The sequence below is a fragment of the Manis pentadactyla genome, chromosome 3 (assembly GCF_030020395.1).
Source record: "Manis pentadactyla isolate mManPen7 chromosome 3, mManPen7.hap1, whole genome shotgun sequence".
NCBI classification, from domain to species: domain Eukaryota; kingdom Metazoa; phylum Chordata; class Mammalia; order Pholidota; family Manidae; genus Manis; species Manis pentadactyla.
Genome location: NC_080021.1, coordinates 134,291,575 through 134,315,290, shown reverse-complemented (window position 1 = coordinate 134,315,290; position 23,716 = coordinate 134,291,575). Strand labels below are relative to the sequence as shown.

Sequence of the window (23,716 nt, the reverse complement as noted above, 5' to 3'; positions counted from 1 at the left end):
AATTAAACTCTCTGCTTTTATTTTTAGTCCAGATTTGGGGGCAGTGCAGTCTCTCATCCCTTCATTTTTGGAAATGTACAGGAGGTCTTATGAGGACTTATTAGCCTCATGTTCACAGAACGTGCTGGGGGTTTGGTAAAATTGTGATGTCAGCTCCAGAAATTTCTGTTGTGTTTATTTCTAGTGGCATTTTAAAAATGGAGGTATAATTAACACACAGTAAAAGCAAACATATTAGCTGTTAGTTTAATGAGTTTTAAAATCATACACACCTGCGTAGTCACCACCCAAAATGATAGAGCCAATGTCCCTTTTAGAAATACCGTCCATGTCAGGCCCGTCTTCAGACCATCCCCCTTGCCCTTCCAATCCATGCCCCTGCCAGCTGCTCTCCATCTTGCCTCTGACACCCCTTTGGCACCATACCTCAGCTTCCAAAGTTTCCCTCCCATTCTGTCTCCTTGACTGAAGTGGATGAGCTCTGCTGGCTGGGGCCTCTGTCCTTTTCTTCAAATGGGACTAGGCTGTCCTCTCTTGACCTCTGCAGAATGTTCTGCAGACCCAAGTTGTCCCTCCCAGGCTTCCCCCCACCAGGGCTTGCCCGTGGTAGGACAGAGCAGGCTACAGGTAGTAATCAGTAGATATAATCTGATGTGGCTGATAGCCTCTTTCACCTTCACCACACACATTTCCCTTTCCAGTTGTTGCAGGACAAGAAAGACATCCTTGTCTGACTCTGCCTTTATCCACACTGTTAGAAGTAAATTAAAGACATCAATTTCAAGTCACTTCTGCAGTTGTAGAAGTGTAAAAGCAATTTATTCTTTACCTCCTGTGTGGCTGGGAAGAAAATTCCCTGCAAAGACTTTATTGACTTTGGAAGAGAACTAGCTGCCAAATCGAATATATGGGGTGATTTTTCTGTCTTTTTGTTAGGATGTTTTTTCCCATCTCAGGAAATCCTAGCCCAGTCCTGGTCCTCCACTCTCACCTACTATTTTTTTACAAGTAGAGAGGGCAGGAAAGAGGAAAATGCAGATTTATAGCTGTAAATTCTTACTTTTATTGTAGGAAGTTTTCACTATTCATGATGTTTTTCTACTCTTCAGTGATACCAGAGCACAAATGGGCAGATCTTGCTGGATTCTCCATTAATTTCCTCTTTCCAATTTTAAATGCAGATTCAAATGAGCAGTGAATTCGTTTATTATCCAAAGTAAGGGGCTAAACAAAAGATGAAAACAGAAGGCTGAAATGACCCATAATATAGTTAATCAGCTTCTAGAAATTGTCCATAAAAGCGAATTGTCACTTACTAGTATTTACTGAAAGAAAAGTAATTGTTCCCCATTTAATGTATTAATTCTTTTGTTTTGTGCACTGTTGAGTATTATATTTAAAAACATGTTTCTGACTTAAATCTAGCTGCCAAAATAACATTAAAATGTATTTAGAAAACCCAAGTGAAGAGTCTGGGGGTTAGATTTGTCCTTTGGCCAGCGTGACTATTTCCGAAACCATTCACCCTGCTTCCTCCTCGACTTCAAAAGAGCAAGTCTAATTGTACCACTTCATCAATTCAGGGGCTCTACAGCTGCCCCAGTTAGGGGGCGTCTTCTTAAATTTATCTTCTGGACCTTCCTACACATTTCTATGAGAGTCTTTATTACTTTTTTTAGCAGAAATCTCAAACCTACGGAAAAGTTAACATAGGGGAAAAAGTTTAATATCTAAACTACCTAAGGGTATTTTATAGACATCATGACCTGTATCTCTTGAGAACAGGGACATTCTCTTTAGTAACCGTAATGTCATTGTCAAATTCAGGAAACTTAACATTTCTATAATGTAACTACCGAATATTTAGTCCACCTTCAAAATTCTCCAATTGCCCCGACAATGTCCTTTATAGAATTTTTTCTCCTGAGGGTCCTTTTCCTAAGGATTTGCCTCAGGACAGGCATTGTTCCAAGGTACTCTGCTGCGGTGGTGGGTCGGATTAGGAGGCCCCAGGTGAAAGTTTGCCCTATTCTGTGTAATCACTGCGTTCACTAAGGTGTTGGCTTCCAGATTTTCTGCTGTAAAGCTGTAGTTTTCCCCTTTAATAAGTGATTGTGGGGAGATAGCTCGAGACCACAGGCTTCCATCCAGTGAAGTGCACTGATGGACCTAAGTCAGTAGTTACTGTAACGGCCCAGCCGGGTGTGTTTCGCATTGCTGCCTTCATTCCCTGGCCTTCCACAGGAGGAGCTTCTTCCCCTGCCCCCCTCTGTGTCCGGTGTACATAGGTGGGGGGATGGATGGATGATGGATTTTTCTACTATGGGCTATAATCCCTTAAGGTCGGTATGTATCCTGATGCTCACATTGTCCCAGGTTTGACTAGTTGGGGGCAGTTCTTAGTAGCCTGAGTCAACACATCCCCATCGATTTTCGGTCATTCCTAGCTTCTGGCACAAGATGTTCCTCTGCACCATGTCCTTTCCCGGCCCAGCTCTGGAACCATCCACTCCTCCAGGCAGGCCCAGGCCCCCTCACTGGGTGACGGCAGCTAGAAAGCACATAAGGCCTCCGCGGCTGGGCTCTGACCTCACCCGCAACATGTTCCCCCACTGATTCCTCCACTGCCTGCGGTGCTCAGCCCACCCCAGACCGAGTCTCCGGGGTGCTGTGCCCCCGCGCCTTGCTTTAGTACGTGCCGTGGCCTCTTCCTGGCTGCCCTCACCATTCCTTTCCTGTGTGGCTCATTCTTACTCTTTTTCACAACTCTTCAAGTATTAACCAATGTGTGGTCTTCTCTGACCGCCTCAGAATCCCATCCTGAGCTGAGGGCCTTGCAGCACTTAACTCCGGAACCCTTCTCACAATGGTAGAAAAACGGCATCGTGTTTTAATTTACATTTGCGTAATTACCAGTGTGGCCGAGCGTGTTTGCTTTGCGTGTGGGAAACAGAAACTAGCACTCTTCCAGGTAACATGAGAGCTGGGGTTCTAGAGCAGTGAGCTTGCTATTTATTCCACTGCATTTTTGTTGAATCTTCTGTAATCAGTGTCAAATAATGTAGAGAAGGTTATAGTGCAATTTGTATTATTACTACATATAAAAATAACTATTTATTTATTAAATAGATAATACATCTTCATGGCCCCAAATTCAGAAAGTACAAAGCAATAGAGAAAAAAATCTCTATTTCACTCATGTCCCCAAATCACATGGTTGCCTTCCTGGAGGTAAACAATGTTTTGAATTTTTTGAGTATCCAAATACAACCAGGCATACATGAGTATAGATATGTTATTATATACCCTGTGTGGGGTTCACTTTTATATCTTAATATAAGATGACCTAAAAAAACTTAACAAAATGAGTTTTGTAATGTTTGTCAGAGCTTTGTGTGATTACACCACAGCCCAGAGACTCTAAGCTAGTTTTAGAGTAATTTCTCAACATTAAGACAGGATACATTTTCTTTCCTAAAAAAGTAGCAGAAAGATACTTATTATTTGTGATCGCCTGTTTCTCTACCAGAATGCCTCTGGTACTATATATTCCTAATTACTAAATTTTTTATTAAGGTATAGCTGATATATTAGTTTCAGGTATACAACACAGTAATGTGATATTTGTATGTATTGCCAAGCCATCACTACACTAAATCCAGTTAAGACATGTCACCATACATAGTTACAACCTTTTATCTTGTGATGAGAACTTTCAAGACCCATTCTCCTAGCTACTTCCAAATATGTGGTACAGTATTATTAACTATAATCACCAAGCTGTGTCCTTCATCCCCATGACTTACTCATTTTATAACTGGAAATTTGTACCTTTTAACCCCCTTTACTATTTTGCCCACCTTCTACCTCCTGCCTCAGGCAACAGTCTATTCTCCATATCCATGAACATGGGATTTTTTGTTGTTTTGTTTATAGATTTCACATATGAGTGAGATATATGGTATTTATCTTTTTCTGCTTTATTAGCATAATGCCCTCAAGGTCCATGCATGCTATTACAAAGGGCGAAATTTCATTCTTTTATATGCTGAATAACATTTTTTGTTGTATACATATTTCTCTATCATTAATGGACACTTAGGTTGTTTCGTCTTGGCTGTTATAAATAGTGCTGCTGTATTGAACGTAGGGGTGTATCTATCTTTTTGAGTTAGTGTTTTCATTTTCTTTGGATGAATACCCAGAAGGCGAAATGCTGGATCATACAGCAGTTCAGTTTTTAATTCTTTGAGGAACCTCCGTACTAACCCTCTATGGCCGCAGGAGCAATTTCCTATACAGTCCCACCAGCAGTGCCCTGGGGCCCCTTTTCTCCATGTCCTCGCCAAACATACTCTTACCTTTTGGATAATAGTTAAGCTAACAGGTGGGAGGTGGTATCTCACTGTGGTTTTGGTTTGCATTTCCCTGATGATTAGTGATGTGGAGCATCTTTACATGTGCCTGTTGGCCATCGGTGTGTCTTTGGAAAAATGTCTCCAATATATTTTTTAAAGCATTTGCTTTTTGCTCTGTTTTCCTCTTATGTAGCAAACAGAATTAATTCACAAGAGGCCCTCATATTTGCCAATGTGGATGTTAGCAACAAAATATCCAAACCTGAGTTTTCAGTCCTGAACACCTCAGAGGAAGGAACTGCCCGGGTTTAAGCAGGAAGAAGGGTGGGTGTGGTACTTTGGAGAGATGTATGCGCATTGCTTGAAATTATGAAGCTATTCTTTATTTATGTCTGTCAAGTCAGTAGCATATGGCATTTGAAGTCTGGAAATGTCAGTGATTACAGGCTGCTGTCAAAGTGAAGCTAAATAGCAGGGCTGGAATGATTTCTAAAGAAACCTTAAAAATATCCTGAGTGCTTACCTATTTTTAAAAATGGTGTTGTTAAAAGATTGGCATAATATTTAAAATAATTTCCTAGAAACAAGTTTTGCCTCCAGAAGAGCTTTGATCAAATACTTCATCATGACGAATATAGTCAATTACACTTGTAGTCCTGTGAGCTGCTTTAAAAAATTCACGTGCAAATTTTCTTGAGCACTTGAATCTCCTGTTTCCCTCCCAGACGTTCCTCTAACCGCAGTGACGTTTACTGCCCCCTGCAGAGGGCTGTTCATCATTACTGTCCTATTTTGCCAGGTATCCTGAATTCTTCCTGCCCTCCCCAAATACATTCTGAGTGATGAAAGGCACAAATTCTGCTTTATCTGTCTTTTAAATCTCTCGTGATTCCTAAAACACAGTAGGCACTTAAAACCTCTTTTTCTCTATGATCAGACCACACCACCTGTAAGGCAGGACTAACTAGCACAGACCCCAAACAAGAAAGATGCCCATGGGTTATCATTCTACATGGGAACAGAAAGTAGAGCTTAGGAAACCTGCATGTACCAAAGATGTAAAATTGCTTTTCCACTTCCAGTGTATAAATGTAAAATTGTTCACTGCCCTTTCTTTCAATATTTAGGCTACAAAGACAATTACTGGGTAATAATATAAGATACAAACTAATTACTATACCTACAAAACAGGCTATGGGGTATATACATGTGTGTATATTACTATCATAAATCTTTTTATTATTATACATAATATAATATTTCATTTTTAAAAGTACTGTGCCCCATTTAAGAATACAAAGGCATGTTATGTACCCACTACTCCACTTGACGTTTATTATGTCTCCAGTTTACAGCTATGACAAGCAGTGTTGCCACAGATGTTCATCTGGTTTATTTAAGACTGACTCCTGAGCTGCACATTTTCCATTTTACTGGGTTTGCCAAATTGTTCTGCAGATTACTTCTCCGATTTACACCCTCACTGTCTGCATGGGAGTACTCATGACTGTATGTCCTCTACACTTGTTGTCATACTTATTTTTTGTGAAATTCCTGAACGTAAAATAGTATCTTGTTGTGGTTTTAATTTGCAAGTCCTCAATTACTAGTGAGGTTGAACACATTTTCATGTTTTTTAGCCATTAAGAAGTTTTCTCCCCATTAATTTGTGGTTGTATAATAAAGAATGTACTCTTTCCTTAAAAGAGGTCTGGCCGCTGTAAACTTCCTCTTCTTAGAGATAATCTCTAACCCCTCAGAATGTCAGGCCTGATAGGAGTGTCTTAGTTTCCCTGAGGCCTTGGGTCTTTCCAGATGCACCAATGCTGTGACTAACATTGTAATATGTGGTCCAAGCACTTTGAAAAACTCTATTGAGCTTCCTCAAAAAGTTAAAAAAAGATCTACCATACAACTCAGCAATTCCACTTCAGGGTGTATACACACAGAAAATAAAAACAGGATTTCAAAGAGATATATACACTCCCATGTTTGTTGCAGCATTATTCACAATAGCCAAGGTAGGGAAACATGTAAATGTCCATCCATGGATGAATGGGTAGGAAAGAGGTGGTATAATACATAACGGAATGTTATTCAGCCTTGAGAAAGGAGGATATCCTGCCATTTGCAACAACATGAATGGACCTTGAGCAGAAAAAGACAAGTATGGTGTGAGATCACATATACATGAAATCTAAAATAGTTAAGTTGATGCCAGGGTTCTTGTTTGCAGAGTTGAAGAATGAACTTCGCAAACACTCAAGGTAGGAGAGCAAGGCAGAGGCTTTTATTTAGAGATAAAGTGAGAGGACAGAGCTCCCGGCTCACGCCAGGAGGGGACAAGAGAGTCCTGGGGTGGTGTGTTGTCTGTGGGTGTACACCTGCTAAGTGGCCCCAAAATGTTTATCTTTGAAGAGACATTAAGTTTCTTATTAGTCTTCCTGGTTATTTACAAGAAATTTACTGCTCTGATTTCCTCCCAGGAGAGCAGCTTCCTGGTCAGAGAGCATATCACTCAAGACTGCCTGCTTTGCTCCCAAGGTGGGCTGTTTTTGTCTGTTTGCTAAAGAGTATGTTAAGAAAGTTACTTTTTAACAAATTGGGTTTTAAAATGCAATCTGATTTTCAAGATAGAATCCTTCCTGTTTGTTTTGGGCTTGCCTGTTAAATTGCCCAGGTTGCAAGTCACTTGACTAGGGCTGGAGGAAGAAAAGCAGCACCTGGGTAAAGTCAGAAAAATAAGCTGGGCCCTGTAGCAGGCCAAAGCAAATCCCACACTGGATTATCTTTCTTTATTTTTTCCAGAGGCCCTCACCCTACTCTGTCTAAGCCCGTGCTCCCTGTCTTCAAGTTAAAAAAAAAAAGTAAAATGGTGGCTACCAGGGAAGTGGGGGTTAAAATTGATATTGTTTAAAGGTGCAAGCCTGCCACAAGCAGTAAATAAGCCAGAGCTAATGAACAGTATAATGAATATAGACAATATAATCATGAAATGGGATAAATTCCCTTACAACAGCAATCATATTGCAACATACACATGTATTTAAGTGACATGTTGTGCACCTTAAATTTACACGATATTATGTGTCTAAATTCAACTTTTTAAATACATAACTTGTGATAGAAGTTTTGAGGCATGTGGTAGGAGCATAGCCTCTGGAGGGAAGGCACTGAGGAGGTCAGCCACGTGGGCAGTGCCCTCTGGACACCAAGGCCTGGGTGAGCTTCCCTGGTTGTCAGTGCCCCACACATGTGGTCATCACCATGCTGGAGAAGTAACACTGTCCTGAGGCCAAGGGTGTGGGCAACCGGAAACTCCGAATTTGGTCCTTCATGGACTCAGCCCTCGGTGCTTTTTATCTTCTCATTTTAATCTTTGCATGATTTTTAAAGACCTGTTGGTTTTAATCCTTTGCTTGTGATAAACTAACTGTGAGTAGAACAGCTCTCAATGAGTCTGTGAATCTGTTTGATGAATTATCAAACCTGAGCGTGGTATTGGGAACCCCTCAAGCTGGGGATTGGTGTTGGCAGGGAGGCGGGTCTTGGGAACAGTGCCCTCTAGTTTTGCAATGGTCGCTCTCTTTTGCCCATTTATCCTATTACATTGTCTTATTTAAAAATTGGTTTGTAACAATATGTTTTTATTATATGCGTTGCATATATCTTTCAAAATCAATTAATTTTATTCCTTTTTGCTGTCTATTGAGGAATAAAAGATTTTGATTTGATTGAATGTCTCAAATCTTTTCCATTATGATCTTTGCTTTCTTTACAATCTTGTTTAGGAATTCCTTTCCTACTCTAATTTCACAAAGCCATTCCCCAGTAGGAAATAAAAGTATAATGTTTTGTTTTCAGGCCTTAAATTCTTGTTGTGTTTATGCATCTGGTCTGAGTTAGGAATCTCTATCAAAGACAATTAGATTTGGCTAAAAACAATAGTGATTTGGGTATCAGTGGCTTACAAGTATCACATTAATGTATTTCTCTTTTCCTATGGTATTCAAATATCTCAGCATCATTTATTTGTTAGTACTCTGTCCTTTTTCCAATTTTCCGTAGCATGGACTTGGTCTATATCAAGTGTCTATATGTGTATATGTCTGTTTCTGGGCTTTCTGTTCTATTCCAATCCTCTATGTTTACGTCCTGCAATTCCACACCATCTTAATCACTGTGGCTTTATTCTGCGTTTTCATATCTCATAGAAAAGCTACTTCTTGCCTCTTGTTCTTCAGGAATGTCTTAGCTTTCCTTGGCCTTTTGCTCTTCTATATAAATTTGAGAACCAGCCTTTCAAGTTCTATGAAAAGCTGTAAGGATTCGGTTAGAAATCTGTAGATTAATTTGGGAACAACTAACATTCTTAAGTTAGAATTCTTCTCCATTTATTAGGTCTTTCAAAAGTTTATTTAATAAAGTTACATAATTTTCTTATAAAGGTGTAACATGTGTTAGATTTATTCCTGGATCCCTTGTCATTTTTGTTGCTCTTATAAATTAGGTTTTTCTTATTTATTAAGAGTACAAAGAAATGCAATTGAATTTTGAATACTGATATCATATACAGCCATCTCTTACTAATTCTAAGAATTTTAAAAATTGAAATGTAGTTTATATGCAATATTATCTTGGTTTCAGATGAATAAATGATTCATCAATTATATGCATTACTAAATGCCCACCATAATTTGTCATCATAGAAATTTACTACATTATGAGTTATATTCCTTATGCTATACTTCCATCCTGTGACCAAATTATTTTATAATTCGAAGTTTTTGCCTCTTTATCCCCTTTACCTATTCACAGGTCCCCGATCTCCCATGTTAACCAGCTGTCCATTCTCTGTGTCTTCTTTGGAAAAAATGTCTGTTCGGATCCTCCGCCCACTTTTTAATCAGATTATTTGTTTTTTTTGGTGTTGAGTGGTATGAGTTCTTTATATATGTTGGATATTAGTCCCCTATCAGATATATTGTTTGCAAATAAATTCTCCCATACAGTAGGCTGCCTTTTCGTTTTGTTGATGATTTTCTTGGCAGTGCAGAAGATTTGTACTTGGATGTAGTCCCTTATTTTTGCTTCCATTTCCCGTGCCTGGGGAGACATAGCCAGGAAAACAATTCTAATATTAATGTTCAAGAGTTTACTGCCTATGTTTTCTTCAAGGAATTCGATGGTTTCAGGTCTAATGCTAAGAATTTGTCTCTAGGTTCTCTTCGGTTTTGTATGCAGACAGTCACGGCCTATGTGACGAGTGAGGATCCCTCCTTCCCTTGAGGTGCTCATACCTGTATTGGGGCGGTGCGGGGCTGGCCGGAGCTCTGGCGCACCGGTGAGCACTGGGGGGGGGCAGTCCTCGTGCTCCTCTTGTCACACGGGTCGTCACATCGTTCCATTAAGTGTGATATTCTTGTGGATTTTTGTCAGCTAGCTTTTATTGGGTTAAGGAAATTCCCTCTTATTACTAGATGGTTTAAGGTATTTTCTCTAAGTATAAACAGATGCTAAATTTTATCATGTGCTTTTTCTGCTTTGAAATAACTATATAATTCTTTTCCTCTCCTTTACATATTTGATGTGGTGGGTTATAATTTTACTGTAAAATCAAATTTACATTTCTGGGATAAACCTTACTTTATTGTGTAAATAAATTTTTTTATATATCATTTGATTCCATTTACCAATATTCATTTTAGGAATTTTGCATTTGTTCATGGGAGAGTCCAAACTAAAACAAAGTAAGATTAGCCTCATTTTCCATTCTGAGGCAGTTTGTTTAAGATTGGAGATCTCTTTCTTGAAAATTTAGTAGAATTCCCTTGTAAAGCCCTCTTGATCTGGTGTTTTCTTCATGGGAAGAATCTGCTGATTTTCAAGTGATGGTTCAATTTTTAAATTGTTATAAGGTTATTTCAGTACTCTATTTCTTTTTAAGACTTTTGAAAAGGTACTTTTAAAATAAAATATATTCATTTATCTAATTTTCAAATTTATTGGCATATGTTCAGAATGTTTTTATATTTTAATCTCTACTATGTGTGTAGTTATGTCCCTTTTTATTGCTAATATTTGTACTTAGTGTCTTTTCTTTTTCATCAGATTTCCCACAGGCTTGTCTATTTTATTATGATGTTTTGCCCTGTTGAATCTTTGTTATTTCTTTGTCTTCTATTTAACTAATTACCACTCTTATTTTTCTTATTTCCTTTCATTTTTTATTAGCTTTTTTAACTTCTTGAAGACTTAGTTCATTAACTTTTAGCCCTTTTTTCTTTTCTAATATGAGAGTTTAACAGCATAAGTTTAAATAAAACCACTAATTTTGAAGAATTCCTCAAATATTGTCATTATTCAATTCTGACTAATTCTTAACATCTATCACAGTTTCTACTTTGTCCCATGAGTTTTCAGTGTTTTTGGTTTAATATCAATGAAGGGCTTTGTTTTGTTGTTTGTTAATGATTTCTAAAAAGTTGCCTTGTCTGCATTACATGGTCTGTATGAACTTGAGTCTGAAGTTCATTGAGATATACTTTAAGGGATAATATAAGGTTAATGTTTCATGTGTTCTTGAGAAGGATGGGTTTTTATTTACTTTTTTTTTTACATGCCAAAAGTAGTTTAAAAAGCAAAGTACACACTCAAGGAGAGAGCGTGTGTGTGCTCCAGAGGTAAGCAGTCAAGAAGGGTTTATTAAAATTTACATTTGTTCATTAAATCAAGCTTATTAGTACACTTTTGAACTATTCTTCATCCTTAATTACTGTTTTATTTATTTTAATTGCTTCACCCATTAATGAAGATGGCCAGTAAGGTGACCATATAATTTAGGGTCTAAGCCAGAACATTTAAGAGTTAAAAAAGGCACAAAAATGATTAAGATTATGTCATTCTTGAAATATTGACTGACAATTCTTTCAGTGTTAAGGGATGTATAGAATCACTTTATTTAAAAGCTATTTAGAAAAATAAAATTCTTTCTACAAATGTTTAAACTTTTTGTATTATCTGAACTTCAAAATATATATATATATATGTAAGCAGAATAATTATACTCAGCATGTATTTATATACTTCAGTCCATTTCAAGGGGCATCTGTCTCTAATGTCATGTCATCGGTCTTTTTCTGAAAACAAATTTTTTCAAAATGGTTTTTTTATTTAAAATTTTAAAATAAAATTCCCTGTGGCCTTCTCTAAAGTTGCACTTGATAGTTTCCTGACTTGGACTTGCAGACCTCTTCATTGGATTCTTCTTTCTAGTCCTCATTTCCAGTGGACAATAGTCTGTCTCTGAGGCACCTGAATCAAGACAAATTTTGCTAACTGGAGGATAGTTTCAATTCCAATTTTTTCATATTAAAAAGATATTTAAGCCCTAACATTCTCAGATTGTCTTGCCTCCACTGAAGAGTACCTTCTTCAACATATAATGAAACTCATCAAATAAATTCTCTATTTATAATTCTTCTGAATGACTCACCAAATTTTGATGCTGGAAAGCCATGGACCATTCTATTCCTTTGTTTTTTCTGTTTCATTCTTTTTTGATGCAGAATTCACATTTACCCAATTAAAAATAGGAGCTCCATCATAAGTTGAAAAACTGTAAAGCAGAGTTATAGAACTTTCAAAATTAAATTTTATCCTATTTGAGCTTCATTCTATTTATGTTGCTTAGTTTCCTTCTTAAGACCCAGATTTCAATGTCTTCCTATTTGTCAGGTTTGTTTTCAATTACCTGATTTGCTAAAAGCTTCAAAAGTTAAAGTGTTTTGGCACACTGTTCATCGAATAAGTTTATTAAGAATTTCCAACTTACTAAACAAAATAAATCAAAATATACAGGATTCATTTACCAAAGAAAAATTCCTTGTCATTGAGGACAATGCAGATTGTTACAGAGCAGTTCTTCAGCTTCTCAGACATCTGCTCAGTGGTGGACAATGAGGAAGTGCAGCCTGCCATGCTCATTTTTTGAGACTCACCAGGTTATCAGATATTTTGTTCTTTAGTTATTCTGTGTACACATATTAAGACTTTAAAATGTTTTAGTTTTGTAAAAACTACCACGAGTATCATTTCACACTCATTAGGATGGCTATTATTTAAAAACAAAAACAAAAAACAAAAAAAGCCAGAAATGACTGGTGGTTAAGATGTGGAGAAATTAGAACCCTGTGCATTCCTGATGGGAATGTAAAATGGTACAGCTGCTGTGGAAACCAGCATGGCAGTCCCTCAAAACGTTACATTTAGAATGCCCATATGTATGGCCCTGAACTCCATTTCTGCATATGTAAGAATTGCATAAAAGAATTGAAAGCAGATACTCAAACAGATATTTGTACACCAACATTGATAGCAATGTTATTCACAATAACCAAAAGGTAGAAAGAACCCAAATGTCCATCCAGGGATGAGTGGGCAAACAATATGTGGTCCATGCATACAGTGGAATATTATTCAGCCTTAAAAAGGAATGAAGTTCTGATACATAACATGGATGAGCCTCGAGTCCTTTATTTTAAGTCAGCCAGACATAAAAGGATAGTGTATGATTTCTTATATGAGATTTCTAGTCATCAGATTGGTAGAATAGCTGTCATTTCACTTGTTATAGGTGTACATGAAAACTTGAAAATGAGTAAAATTAGTTTAAAAGAACTGTTCTAGATGAAAAATCATCACAGAATGATGTGTCAATGTACCTTCTGCAACTGTCTGGAATAGTCTCCCTGCAGTAACTGTTCACTTTGGAGCAGACATTGCTTCTTTGGAAAGCCCGTCTTCCAGTTTTCACGCTAGTTACCACTTTGCCCCCCTCCCACCCCATGGGAGGTGGTAACCTAAACTTTTTATGCTCTAGGTCATCATCAATCTTGAGAAACAAAAACACTTGTTTAAATTAAACATGCACTTTCATTTTATGGGAATTGTTGACCCAGTGGTTCACTGCAGAAGGCTTACAACACATTTCCCCACTGGTTCTTTGGTTGGTGGAGGGATGTGACTGTGGCCCGTTCTCATTCAGGTATAGTGCTTAGGAGTTTGGCAGTGCCACCAGATAGTGCTCTTAGTTTTAACTCTACTGCTCACGGCCTTCGTGTCAGCCGAGGAACAACATCTCTAGTTCCCAGGATGTGCACGGGGCAGCCCGGCTTCAGTGCAGGGTCATCAGCCTGCCAGCCTTGCTTTCTGCTTCTGTTTTGGCTGGGGTAAGGTTTCCTTTAAGTTCAGCTTTAAAAGTTTCTTCTCTGTAAAATGGTGATGATGATGATAATAGCAGTCAATTCCAGAGCTCATGTACACAAAGCACTTGGAATAGTGTCTGGCAAATAATCACCACTGAAGTGATGGGTATTATTATCCAAAGATTTTTCAAAAATTGAGTCCAGTACACTATTTGATGTGAACCATGTTTATGTATTTCCTGGTACCTATTTTTACAAATAAGCTTTCTATGACGTTTGGACTGGCACTGCACTGCATTTATGTAACTGCACTTCGTGAAGCCACAGAAAGAACGTTTATTATCTTAGAAAAATGTGCTGTACATTTATAAATGTTTATTTTGTGAAAGCTATGATTCAGCAGTTTTAAGGCTAAAATCAGCAAAGGGATCTGGGTCACCAGTCTTTCCTTATTATAAAAAAAAAATCACAAATTTGTTGAATTTTAAGTTTTATGAGAAATTTCATTTTTATTGATTGAAAACATGATTGTGCATATATACATAAAAATACATTGAAGTATTTGGACTTTTTTTGGATATATGTGTATTTTGTGTGTGACTTAATATGCTTCATGTAAAGGTTTGTAAGTTCAAAGCAGTATTACACTTGCTGATAATTACCAATATTTTGAATTTGCTGTACTTTTCTGGATACTTCCCAAGTAAACATATTAAGAGTCTAGAAAAATAAAAGGTGGTAATAGTCCACTGAATAAAAGCAATTTGGGGGTGAGAACTAGAAGCTATCTAGGAACATACAACCAAGCCACAGTGTATGGTTAAGTGACAAAAGCTTTTTTAGTTTAAACAATTCCAAAAATTCCTTTCAAAAAGCCTATATTTAAAAAACATGTTAAAATATCTAAAACATACTTTTCTCCTTTTACTCTCCCTCGAACCCCAAATGCTAGTGAAATAGATAGTGGTGTGTGGTACAAGGTGCTTTGAAAGACTTGGTTTGCCGTATTTCCTCCCAAAAGAGTTAATTAGGATAGAAACATGGACTGTGGCATATCTAACTGCTTCTTTGTGGAGCTTGTCATCTGGAATATATTCTTCATATAATCTTTAAAGACCTTTTCATGGCCAAAAAGGTCAATCATGCTCATTACAAATAGGAAATACAGGTATGGAAAAGAAAATGAAACACCCGTAATCCTGCCACATAAAGATAACTACCTACTGGGCTATATTAGGGTGTATTTACTTCCTTTTTTTCTAAGCATACAAAACATAAACATATACATATAAAAATGTGATGATATTGTTTACAGACTTTAATGTTCTTTTTTCATTGGCTAAAATGGTCTCGAGTTGCTTACTCTTCCTCTTTTATGTTCTTCATAAGGATTTATTATTTTAATGGCCAATAGAAGCTTTCATTGAATGGACATACCATTATATAAAAAAGGTATTTGTAATTTTACAGCTTTTGAAGTTTTATTCTGTATAAATTAAGATTTTGTATAAAATTCTAAAAGCTATAAAATTGTAAGTATGTATCACATTTTTGACAATAGTGCCTCCCAGCAAGCAATGCAACTGGTACGTGGTCTCTTTATATTTGTTAACTCCTCAAAGGCTGAGAAGAGCAGACAAGGGGCCCCACACAGGGACACCATGTGCTGACAGCCCAGATCACAGCCAGGCCCACTGAAAGCAGCAGAGTCCGCACCATCACACGTGGATAACTGCAGGTCTTGTAAAGTCCACGTGCTCAACTCCTACCAGCTGTAAAACAGAGTTAATGGGTTTGTGATCCAATCTATTCCTATCACGGTGTATGAAATGGATGTTGTTACCTAGAAGAGAGTAAGAACAAAAAGCAGGGGTTGGCACATAGTATTGTGCATTAGATTTATAGCTTACTAGAATCAGGGAAGCCTTTTAACTTTTAATTAGTCCAGAGGGAAAAATTATTACCTGGAGTACATAATATTCTCTATATAATGCCATAATAATTTTTAATTAAGGTAATAAAGCATGACAAAGATTATGGTTAAATAAGGGTGATACTTAATGTTTTATGAGATCCGAAGGGAAAGATTCTTAAATTATACCCTTCTATTAGTTTTTATTAAATGTAATTAAATAAAATATCCTGTCTGACAGGCAGAATATGGAACTAATAGATTATCAAGCTAGAAAATCACCTGTTTCTTAAATGGAATAATGGAATAAATCACTCGCTGAAAAAAATTCACCCCCAAATACTGATTTAATAGGCTATCTGCATTATAACTATATACCAAAAGTAGCTGAAAAATAAGGGTATTAAGACAATCAGTTACAATATACTTAGAAGTCCACAATCCTTTTATCTGCTCAAATTTAAAAAGTTACAGTATATAGACTAGGTTGTTTAATTCTTGGATTGAAGACCAGAATTTTAACTTAAAATATTAGATTAAGTAAATATTATAAAAGGCATGTTTTCTGCCCTGTACCTATTTGCTGTATATGGTAATCACTGTAGATACAGTGTCACTAACTGGCTCATCAGTTAAGGCAATATCAGTCATAGTATACAATTGTCAAATCACTGTGTTGTGCACCCAAAACCAATATAATACATCAGCTATATTTCAATTAAAAAACAAGGCAAAATGAAATACTAGGTGAACCATGATGATAGACCTGTATTAGTAAGTACACCAAGTCTTTCTGTAGGGAAGCTACATTTTTTCCTGTGGGTGTTATCAAAATATTTCTCCTTATTAAGTGTATTCCTAACCTGGCACACACATGACTTTCCACATGCTCTTCATTTTGACATACCTGAACTGTGTGGTCCAATGATGTGAAACATGGAATAAGGGATGCAAAAAATAATGCCTTCCAAGTCTGAGGACAGAAGTAAGTCATCAGACATATGACTCAACGTCACTCTGGGCTCATTTACAGGACTCGTTCTCATAAAGCAGCACATATTTTGACTAGTTTAGTGTAAGTTCATAAGAGAGAGGGCAAGGAAGACTAAATGACAGATGTTAGCTAGTCATACTGTTCCAGCTGCAAAACGCCAAAACCTCATAATACTTGGTCAAAATCCTCCTCCTAAAAGACTTCCTTTTAGACATCTGGAATTTATTAAAGATTAATTTTGTAACTCCTGGAAGCTATGCTCACTAACATGCACAAGTTTAAAGAGGAAGAAGAACCACGCCCAATCAGTTTCCAACATAGTGTTTTAGGATGTTTGGCACGTCAGCTCTGAGTGTTTGTCCCTGACAGCAAAATACTAAATATGGTAGAGAGCCAACACTCAACCAGTTAGCAGAGCGGAGCTGAAGGACTTGCAGGTGGTCCAAACTGATCAGTAAAGCTATTCCTTGATGATTTTCTCCTACTTGGAAATTGCATTTCCATGAACCTTTTAAGACTTTCACAGCCAGCAAACCACCACTGAATTTCCCCACCCCAAACCCGTGCACTCACTCGGGCATGGAGTCATGGGCACATTCCATCCAACGGATGTCAAAATACACAGAAGCCTTTGAAAGAAAATGCTGCCCCTATGAAAGCCCAGAATCCTGTTTAATGTCAAATTGCCCATTTTTTCTTGTCTATTTTCTGAAAAAGGTGGCTGCCCTCTGGACTTCTCATAGGCCCAAGAAGTGTACTGCTGGACATGGACTTTGAGGCTTACCTGGACCTAAAATAAGGGTTCCACCTTGCTGAGCTGGGTCTCCTTGGAAATCAAAGAGCGGGCCAGTCACTGCCCGCCACAGGCTCCGAATGCTTCCTGAGAGTATGTTTGATTTTACGTGGGGGCTCTTTCCTGAAATATTGGAAATTGTCTTTAGATGTCATTTTATACTCAAATTAGATATCAGAAGATAATGTTAGCACTTCTATAAACACTCTTTCCCGTGTGTCACCTTACTCTCCACTTGTGTCTTTTCTCCCTCCAAAGAAGAGTGTCTCAGCCTTGCCCCACAGACCGCCGGGACCAGAAGTCTATCCTGTGCACCGTGGGGGGCGGAGCACCGTCCCTGCTCTGCACCCACTAGATGCCACAGCACCATCACCAGGTGTGACAACCAAAATATCTCCAGACAACACAGATCGTCCCCTGGGGCCCAAACTGTCCCTGAGAACTGCTGCTTTAAAGGAAGAGGTGATGATAGATCCCAACCATTTTCTGCCACATGAGAATGTCACCTACAGACTTTTCCCGCTGGTAGTCTTTCCTAATTCCCTATAGGTACTCTGTTTATCTTTCGCCTAACAGGTAACTACACTCTTTTTTAAGAGGCACTCTGGCACAGGCTGTTAGAAGTGGGTCAAAACCGTTTCCTCTTTCTGGGCCCACTGCTAAACAACATTCCCCACTCTTCCGGGCAGGCTGGTCTGGCCACGTGACTGTGTTCTAGCCAATGAGTGAAATAATGTGCCACTTCCAGGGCAGCTTCTAAAAACCCCTCACAAGCTAGGGGATTGTGGGGTATCATGATTAGTGCACATGGTATGTGTGGGGTCATGGGGAAGACAGTAGAGAAGACAAGTAGGGACTCTGTGGCATCTTACTACACTGATGAAAAGTGACTACAATGGAGACTATGAGGGGGGAACTCGATAGTAAGAGTGAATGTAATAACATTGTTTTTCTTGTGAAACCTTCATAAGAGTGTATATCAATGATACCTTAATTAAAAAAAAAAATCCCTCACAAGTGATTCTCCAGGTACCTTCTAAATTCTTGGAAGCCTGGGGTTGAAAATGGCAGAGCCACAGGATGGAAGGGACCTGGGTCTTTCCTTTTCCTACTATGTCCCTGAATTGCTGCTTGGAGGTGAGGCACCCGAAGAGATATGCCCATATTGAAATTTGAAAAACAAAACAAAACTCATTTCCTCCATGTTATGCTGCTGAGGCTTTGGGGTCCAGCTGTCACCCAGCTAACAGAGCTGCCATCTCTCCAAGGCTTTCAGTTTTCCCATTTCTCTTCTCCTTTTGACTAAAGAAACTCAGCCTCTACCTTCTTGTAACTTACCTTTCTCCTATTCTGGCCTTTTGTCTCCCTTTCAGCTTTTTATCTTGATGCTTAACCTGCCTTTGACCTGCCTGATTTCTTAGTATTTCCAGACACCTATTACTTCATCTCTCCTACTCTTCTATTTCTTTACGTTTATAATTCTGATGGATATCCATCTTACCAAGAAACATACAGGCTCATTAGCTTAGAGACATGGGGTAAAGGACTAAATAAATTCTATGGTTTTCTAGGATTCTATATCTAAAATAAATGCCCAGAAATCCAAACTATCTCATGTCCTAAAGAAAGGGTCATTTAATATTTCTGCAATTTTAGAAATTCAAAAAATTGACGGAGATTCCACAGCCTAGAATCTGACCATCTTTGCTGTCAAGGACAACCTAATTTTGCCAGTTTGAATTCAGCTCTTGTGTGTGAAACTCCTGTTTTTTAGTCTTCTATAAGCCCACTGCTCTCTTGCATTTAATGGCTTTATTTTCTTATTTTTTTTAACAAAGTGTCCATTATTTAAAATTTTTAAGTGTATTCTTTTAGTATCTTAATTTCAAGTAGGACTATTCTGAGACTGATTCTGAAATTTATGCTTTCTCAGGGAGAAATTTTTAAAAACTACTTTATGAATTGAAAAAATAGTATTTTCTGGTTAGAAGTATGGTACTTTAACACCAGTCAAAGTAGGTTAAAAGAATGGAAATAGCCTCTCTTATAACTACAGGCAGATATTTCGTTTAGAATTCATCTGTTTTCCTTGCAATTCTGTGTCTTCATTGTGAGGTGTTACTACAGTGACTCTCACAGTTTCCACCCAAAGTGCTAAATGGAAGACAGACTTTAAACAAACTGAGACAAGAGAAAACCATCTACTGAAAAGTAAGGTTCACAATCTGTACTGCAGAAAGTTCCTACACCCAGAAGAAAAAAGAAAAGAACAAGCGTTGTAATGCTAGCTTGTAGTTTGCTGTAATAAAGTTTAGGTTGCTTTCTTTAAAAAAAAGTCAGGGAAGGGGCCATGTTGGCTCCACCTCATCAACAGCCCCTGGCTCCATCCCCTCCTCCCCACGTCCACTGCAGGCAGGTTTCTTTCTGGCCTTGCCATGCACGCATCCCTGGCCGCAGTGTGGTGGTTCCAGTTACTCCTCCCCCTCTGGGTATGTGACTGTATCACCTCACTTCACATACTGTGTGAACCCCCAATGCCTCAGAACAAGGCCAAACTCATCATGTCACCTCAGACTGGGCATGAATCAGCCATGCTGTCCCTTGGCTCTCAGGATTCCCCACTGGCTCCTAGACTCCAGCCTGACCCAGGGCCCTGTTCACGTCCATGGGTTCCATTTGATCACACCTAAATGCTTCTGCTTGTGCTGTGAGCTGCACCCTTCACAGCCTACTCACCCAGCTACCTCCTTCAAATGTGAGCTTAGTCAACACCTCCTCTGAGAAGCCTTCCCAGATTCTCCTCTCCCAACGTCTACTTGGTGTAGGTGTTCCCAGTACTGCTCTCCTCTACTACAAGCCCTTAGGCTGTACTGTCATCAGCTGTTTGCTTCTGTCTGCCCGAGGAGATTATGGATTTGAGGCTGGGAGGGGCTGGTTATTACTGTCTTCCTGGGAGCCTCCAACACAGGGGGCATTATGGACAACAGCTCAACAACATTTGAGGACAAAGCTCTGAGGTCAGGTTGAGTTCTTACCTGGCATTTCAGAAACCAAGTTATTTCTACCTAAAACATACATGAACAGTTCCCCTAATGCTCACTAGACTCTCTTAATTATAAAGAATTGTGGTAAGGGCAGAATGTGGCTCATACAAAGATGAATAAAACCTGAAACTCTTGGACTGATGACTATACTACCCAGGCACCGTAAGCACAACACTAGCCCATCTAACAGAAGAACAAGGTGCCACTGAGGTATAATGAGGGGAGCAAGTCTGCTTGAAGAGCTAGTAAGAGCCCTTTTGAGTTGGGCTTCCAGTGAAAACTAAGATTTCAACTAAATAACAGTATTAAAAGAGATGGTGTTGAGGTAGGAAGATGTATTAACAAGCAATGTTACTTTCCATTACAAAGTAAAATACACTCACTGCCAGACCCGGGGGAAGCACTGCAGGACCTTGTAAAATCTTCTTCTTCATCACACACACACACACACACACACACACACACACACACACACACACTCTCTGCAGGACCTTGTAAAATCTTCTTCTTCATCACACACACACACACACACACACACACACACTATAGATCTTTATAGGAAAATGGTTATTTTCACACACACAGAATCATACTGAAAACACTGTTCTGCAACTTGCTTTTTTCATTCATTTAGTACCTGACAGCTTTCAATGATATTACACCAGGAAATGAATCTTTTAGTGTCTGGTGTATCTGGACTACTTAACGAGCATAATAAAAGTAGCCTGAATTAAGAATTTACCATTTGTCCCCTTGTGGGTATACACACAAATGCGTGAACACATTACCAGCATTTTCTACCTGAGACGGTCATGTCTTACCCGAGGAGGCAATTTCTTCACCTCTTTTCATTCCCAATCTTTTATAAATTTCTCTCTCAGGATCAACGTAGATTTCATAAGAATACCCAGTCAGTTTACAGAAAGGCTAAAAAAAGAATATTTGTAATTCTTGTAAGAAAAACTGAAAGAAAAGTAATGATAATCTAACTTTAGTAATTTAACGTACACTTCGTGGTTCAAATATTTTTGTCAGAAACACATTTCCTATGTTAGTTTCTCAATCTGCTACGTATTTACCTCAATATGATGGTAGGATGACTGTCCAATCACTATAAGGCTGACATTTGCTTCCTTTAGGAGAAATAAAAAGGACATGTATATATCTTTTACACAACTTTCCCCAATCCAACTCTTTTGTTCCATCCTAATGCCACCTCTAGGCTTCTAGAAAAATGGAATAGCAAAACTGTGTGAGGCAAAGCCAAAAAATGTATATTAAAATGTTCAATTCAGAATAATTTATCGCTAAGTAGAATTTCAAAATAATACAATCACTAATTCTCTATACTCCCTAAAGACACACATTAAAAAAGAATAAAATCTTATTACAGTAGGGTTCATTTTTTCACATCCCAATTGATATGGTCTGCTGAAAACGGATCTTAAGTTTTACAAACGCTGCCTAAAGCCTTCACTCAAAAGCTCACCTGGGGACAAACCTATATGAGCCCCAAGAAAAGCACATCATAGGAACATCGAACAGATTTTCACCTCAGATATATTCGTATTTTCCTATAATGAACTACTAATTGTTACGTTCTTCTTACAAAAAGAAGGGAAAGGAAATGCCAGTAATTTCTAGCATGTGTGTTTTTGGTCATGACAACTCAGCATTTGCGGATAGGCTGGTGACTAAACATAAAAATTACGGTTAGTATGTTTACGAGCGGGTAGTAAGGAACAAATTACATCTCCAGTGCGTGTGTCCCCTTTCAGAAGTGCTGGGCGGGGCGGGAGGCGATGTGGGTCCCCTCCCGCTCCGCACTCTTCACAGCGGCTGGTGACGCGCGAGGTGGCCCCGAGTAGGGTGCCCCCGCAGGAACCTCACCTGTAAGAAACTCGGGGGTATTTGGGCCAGATCCTCTACGTATTCCTTGCAGATGTAACACAGGAAATGCTGAAACCCCAACACGGCAACAAGGACGAGTCAGCCCGACGCTCTCGGGCAGAAGAGGCCGCGCGTGCCGATCGTCCACAAAGCACTCTCGGCGGCCTGAGGGGCGGGCGCCCCCTGCACCGAGGCGTCTGGGGGCAGCGGGAGGCCCCGGCCGGGCGCCCCACTCTCAGCCCGACCCTCCGAGGCCCGCAGGTCCCCAGCGAGGCCGGGAAGCCACCGCCATCCCAGCCTGCCGGCCCCCTCCCGCCCCGGGCCCGCTGCCCGCGCTCACCCGAACGAACACCACCACGGCGCGGCGCTCCCGGAACAGCGCGCCGAACGGCACCCGGCGCCCGGAGGCGTCCAGCACGGGCAGCTCTGCCACGGCGGCGGCCAGGGGCTGCCCGCGCTCGGGGCCGCTCGCCGCCGGGGCCGGGGCAGCGCGACCGCTGACCTGCCGCGTGACCGGGACCCGCGCTGGGGCGGCCATTGTGCCTCACACCCGCCGCAGGCGGCTCCGCGCCCCCACCCCAACTCCGGGGCGCAAGCGGGGCGACTGAGGCGGGGCCACCGGACGGAAGGGGCGGACCTGGGGCAGCGCAGGGACCGGGAACCCGAGGGGGGAAACCGGCGGGGGGGGAACTACCGGGGAATCGGGGAGGGCGGCCAGCGGGGAGCGTCGGCTGCGGGGACTGGAGACTTTTTATGACTCCGCCCCTTGGGGCGGGCAGAGGGAGGGGTGCCCTACCGGGCCCGTTCCGAGCCCATGTTTGCCTGCCCGTGGCCCTAGAGGCCAAGCCCCGAGAGCTGAGGACTGGAGAGCCGGGAGGGCCGCTTCACTCCGGGCCCGCCGGGGAGACAGACTGGTGGCCCGCAACTCCCCGAGGTGTCCGTGGGCGCCCGCGCCAGGAAGGGGCGCCTCGGGAGCCGGGAGGCCGCGAAGAGCCTCCGGCCGAGGGCACTGGCGGGCGTCCGGGAGGCTCTGCTCTCGGAAACCGCGCGGCGGTGGACGTCCTTTCTGCGGTTCCGGGCCCCCCAGGGCTGTTCCCGAAGCTGGGCTGGGCGCGGGGCGCGGTGGGGGAGCTCAGCCGGTTTCACGGTGGGGCGAAGCTTCGTGGGCGCTGTGTGTGTGTGTCGGGGGGGGGGCGGCGGTGAGTCCCAGGCGCGATCGCGGAGTTGCGGGAGGAGGCAGCACCCGCCCTCCCCAGCCGCCTGGGCCGCAAGTAGTTTCTAGCTAGTCAAGAAACCAGTTAACGAGCAGTTTAACAATTTTCTACTGGGGGCACCCCTATCTGTAATCCTATAGGTTTTTGTTTTTCCTTATATTCCTTTTTTAACCCTCTCCCCCGTTTCTGGCGTTTCTCCCCACGCCCCCCCCCCCGCATACACAAACCCCGTCTCATTAACATACAGAATAATGTACCGATTTTAAGAATAGTTAAATTTTATTTTAAAAATAAAATTTTAATTA

General features: G+C 40.3%; 1 protein-coding gene across 4 annotated transcripts; it reads right to left on the bottom strand.

The window, feature by feature from the left end:
- Positions 1 to 1,064: 1,064 nt before the first annotated feature.
- On the bottom strand, positions 1,065 to 22,882 carry PRXL2C (peroxiredoxin like 2C). Of its 4 annotated transcripts, none has more exons than XM_057498488.1 (6): positions 22,538 to 22,882; positions 22,198 to 22,266; positions 21,387 to 21,440; positions 21,129 to 21,234; positions 17,255 to 17,386; positions 1,065 to 1,224 (listed from the first exon to the last, which is right to left on the bottom strand). In XM_057498488.1, exons 1-6 carry the CDS (start codon positions 22,733 to 22,735, stop codon positions 1,208 to 1,210), a joined length of 576 nt encoding a protein of 191 aa, XP_057354471.1. In that variant the 5' UTR covers positions 22,736 to 22,882; the 3' UTR covers positions 1,065 to 1,207. The 4 variants fall into 4 exon arrangements, with proteins under 4 accessions (XP_057354471.1, XP_036760322.2, XP_057354472.1 ...); XM_036904427.2 differs by lacking the exon at positions 1,065 to 1,224 and adding an exon at positions 14,038 to 15,407; XM_057498489.1 differs by lacking the exon at positions 1,065 to 1,224 and adding an exon at positions 14,038 to 15,336.
- Positions 22,883 to 23,716: the final 834 nt, after the last annotated feature.

What these genes read in the sequence shown, in the direction of transcription:
- PRXL2C (XM_036904427.2), bottom strand. Translation starts at nt 22,735, where the DNA reads ATGGCCGCCCCAGCGCGGGTCCCGGTCACGCGGCAGGTCAGCGGTCGC. An exon ending in CCGTGGTGGTGTTCGTTCGG is followed by an intron (nt 22,267 to 22,537) that starts GTGAGCGCGGGC and finishes TTGGGGTTTCAG; the next exon opens with CATTTCCTGTGTTACATCTG. An exon ending in TGAAGAAATTGCCTCCTCGG is followed by an intron (nt 17,387 to 21,128) that starts GTAAGACATGAC and finishes CCAATATTTCAG; the next exon opens with GAAAGAGCCCCCACGTAAAA.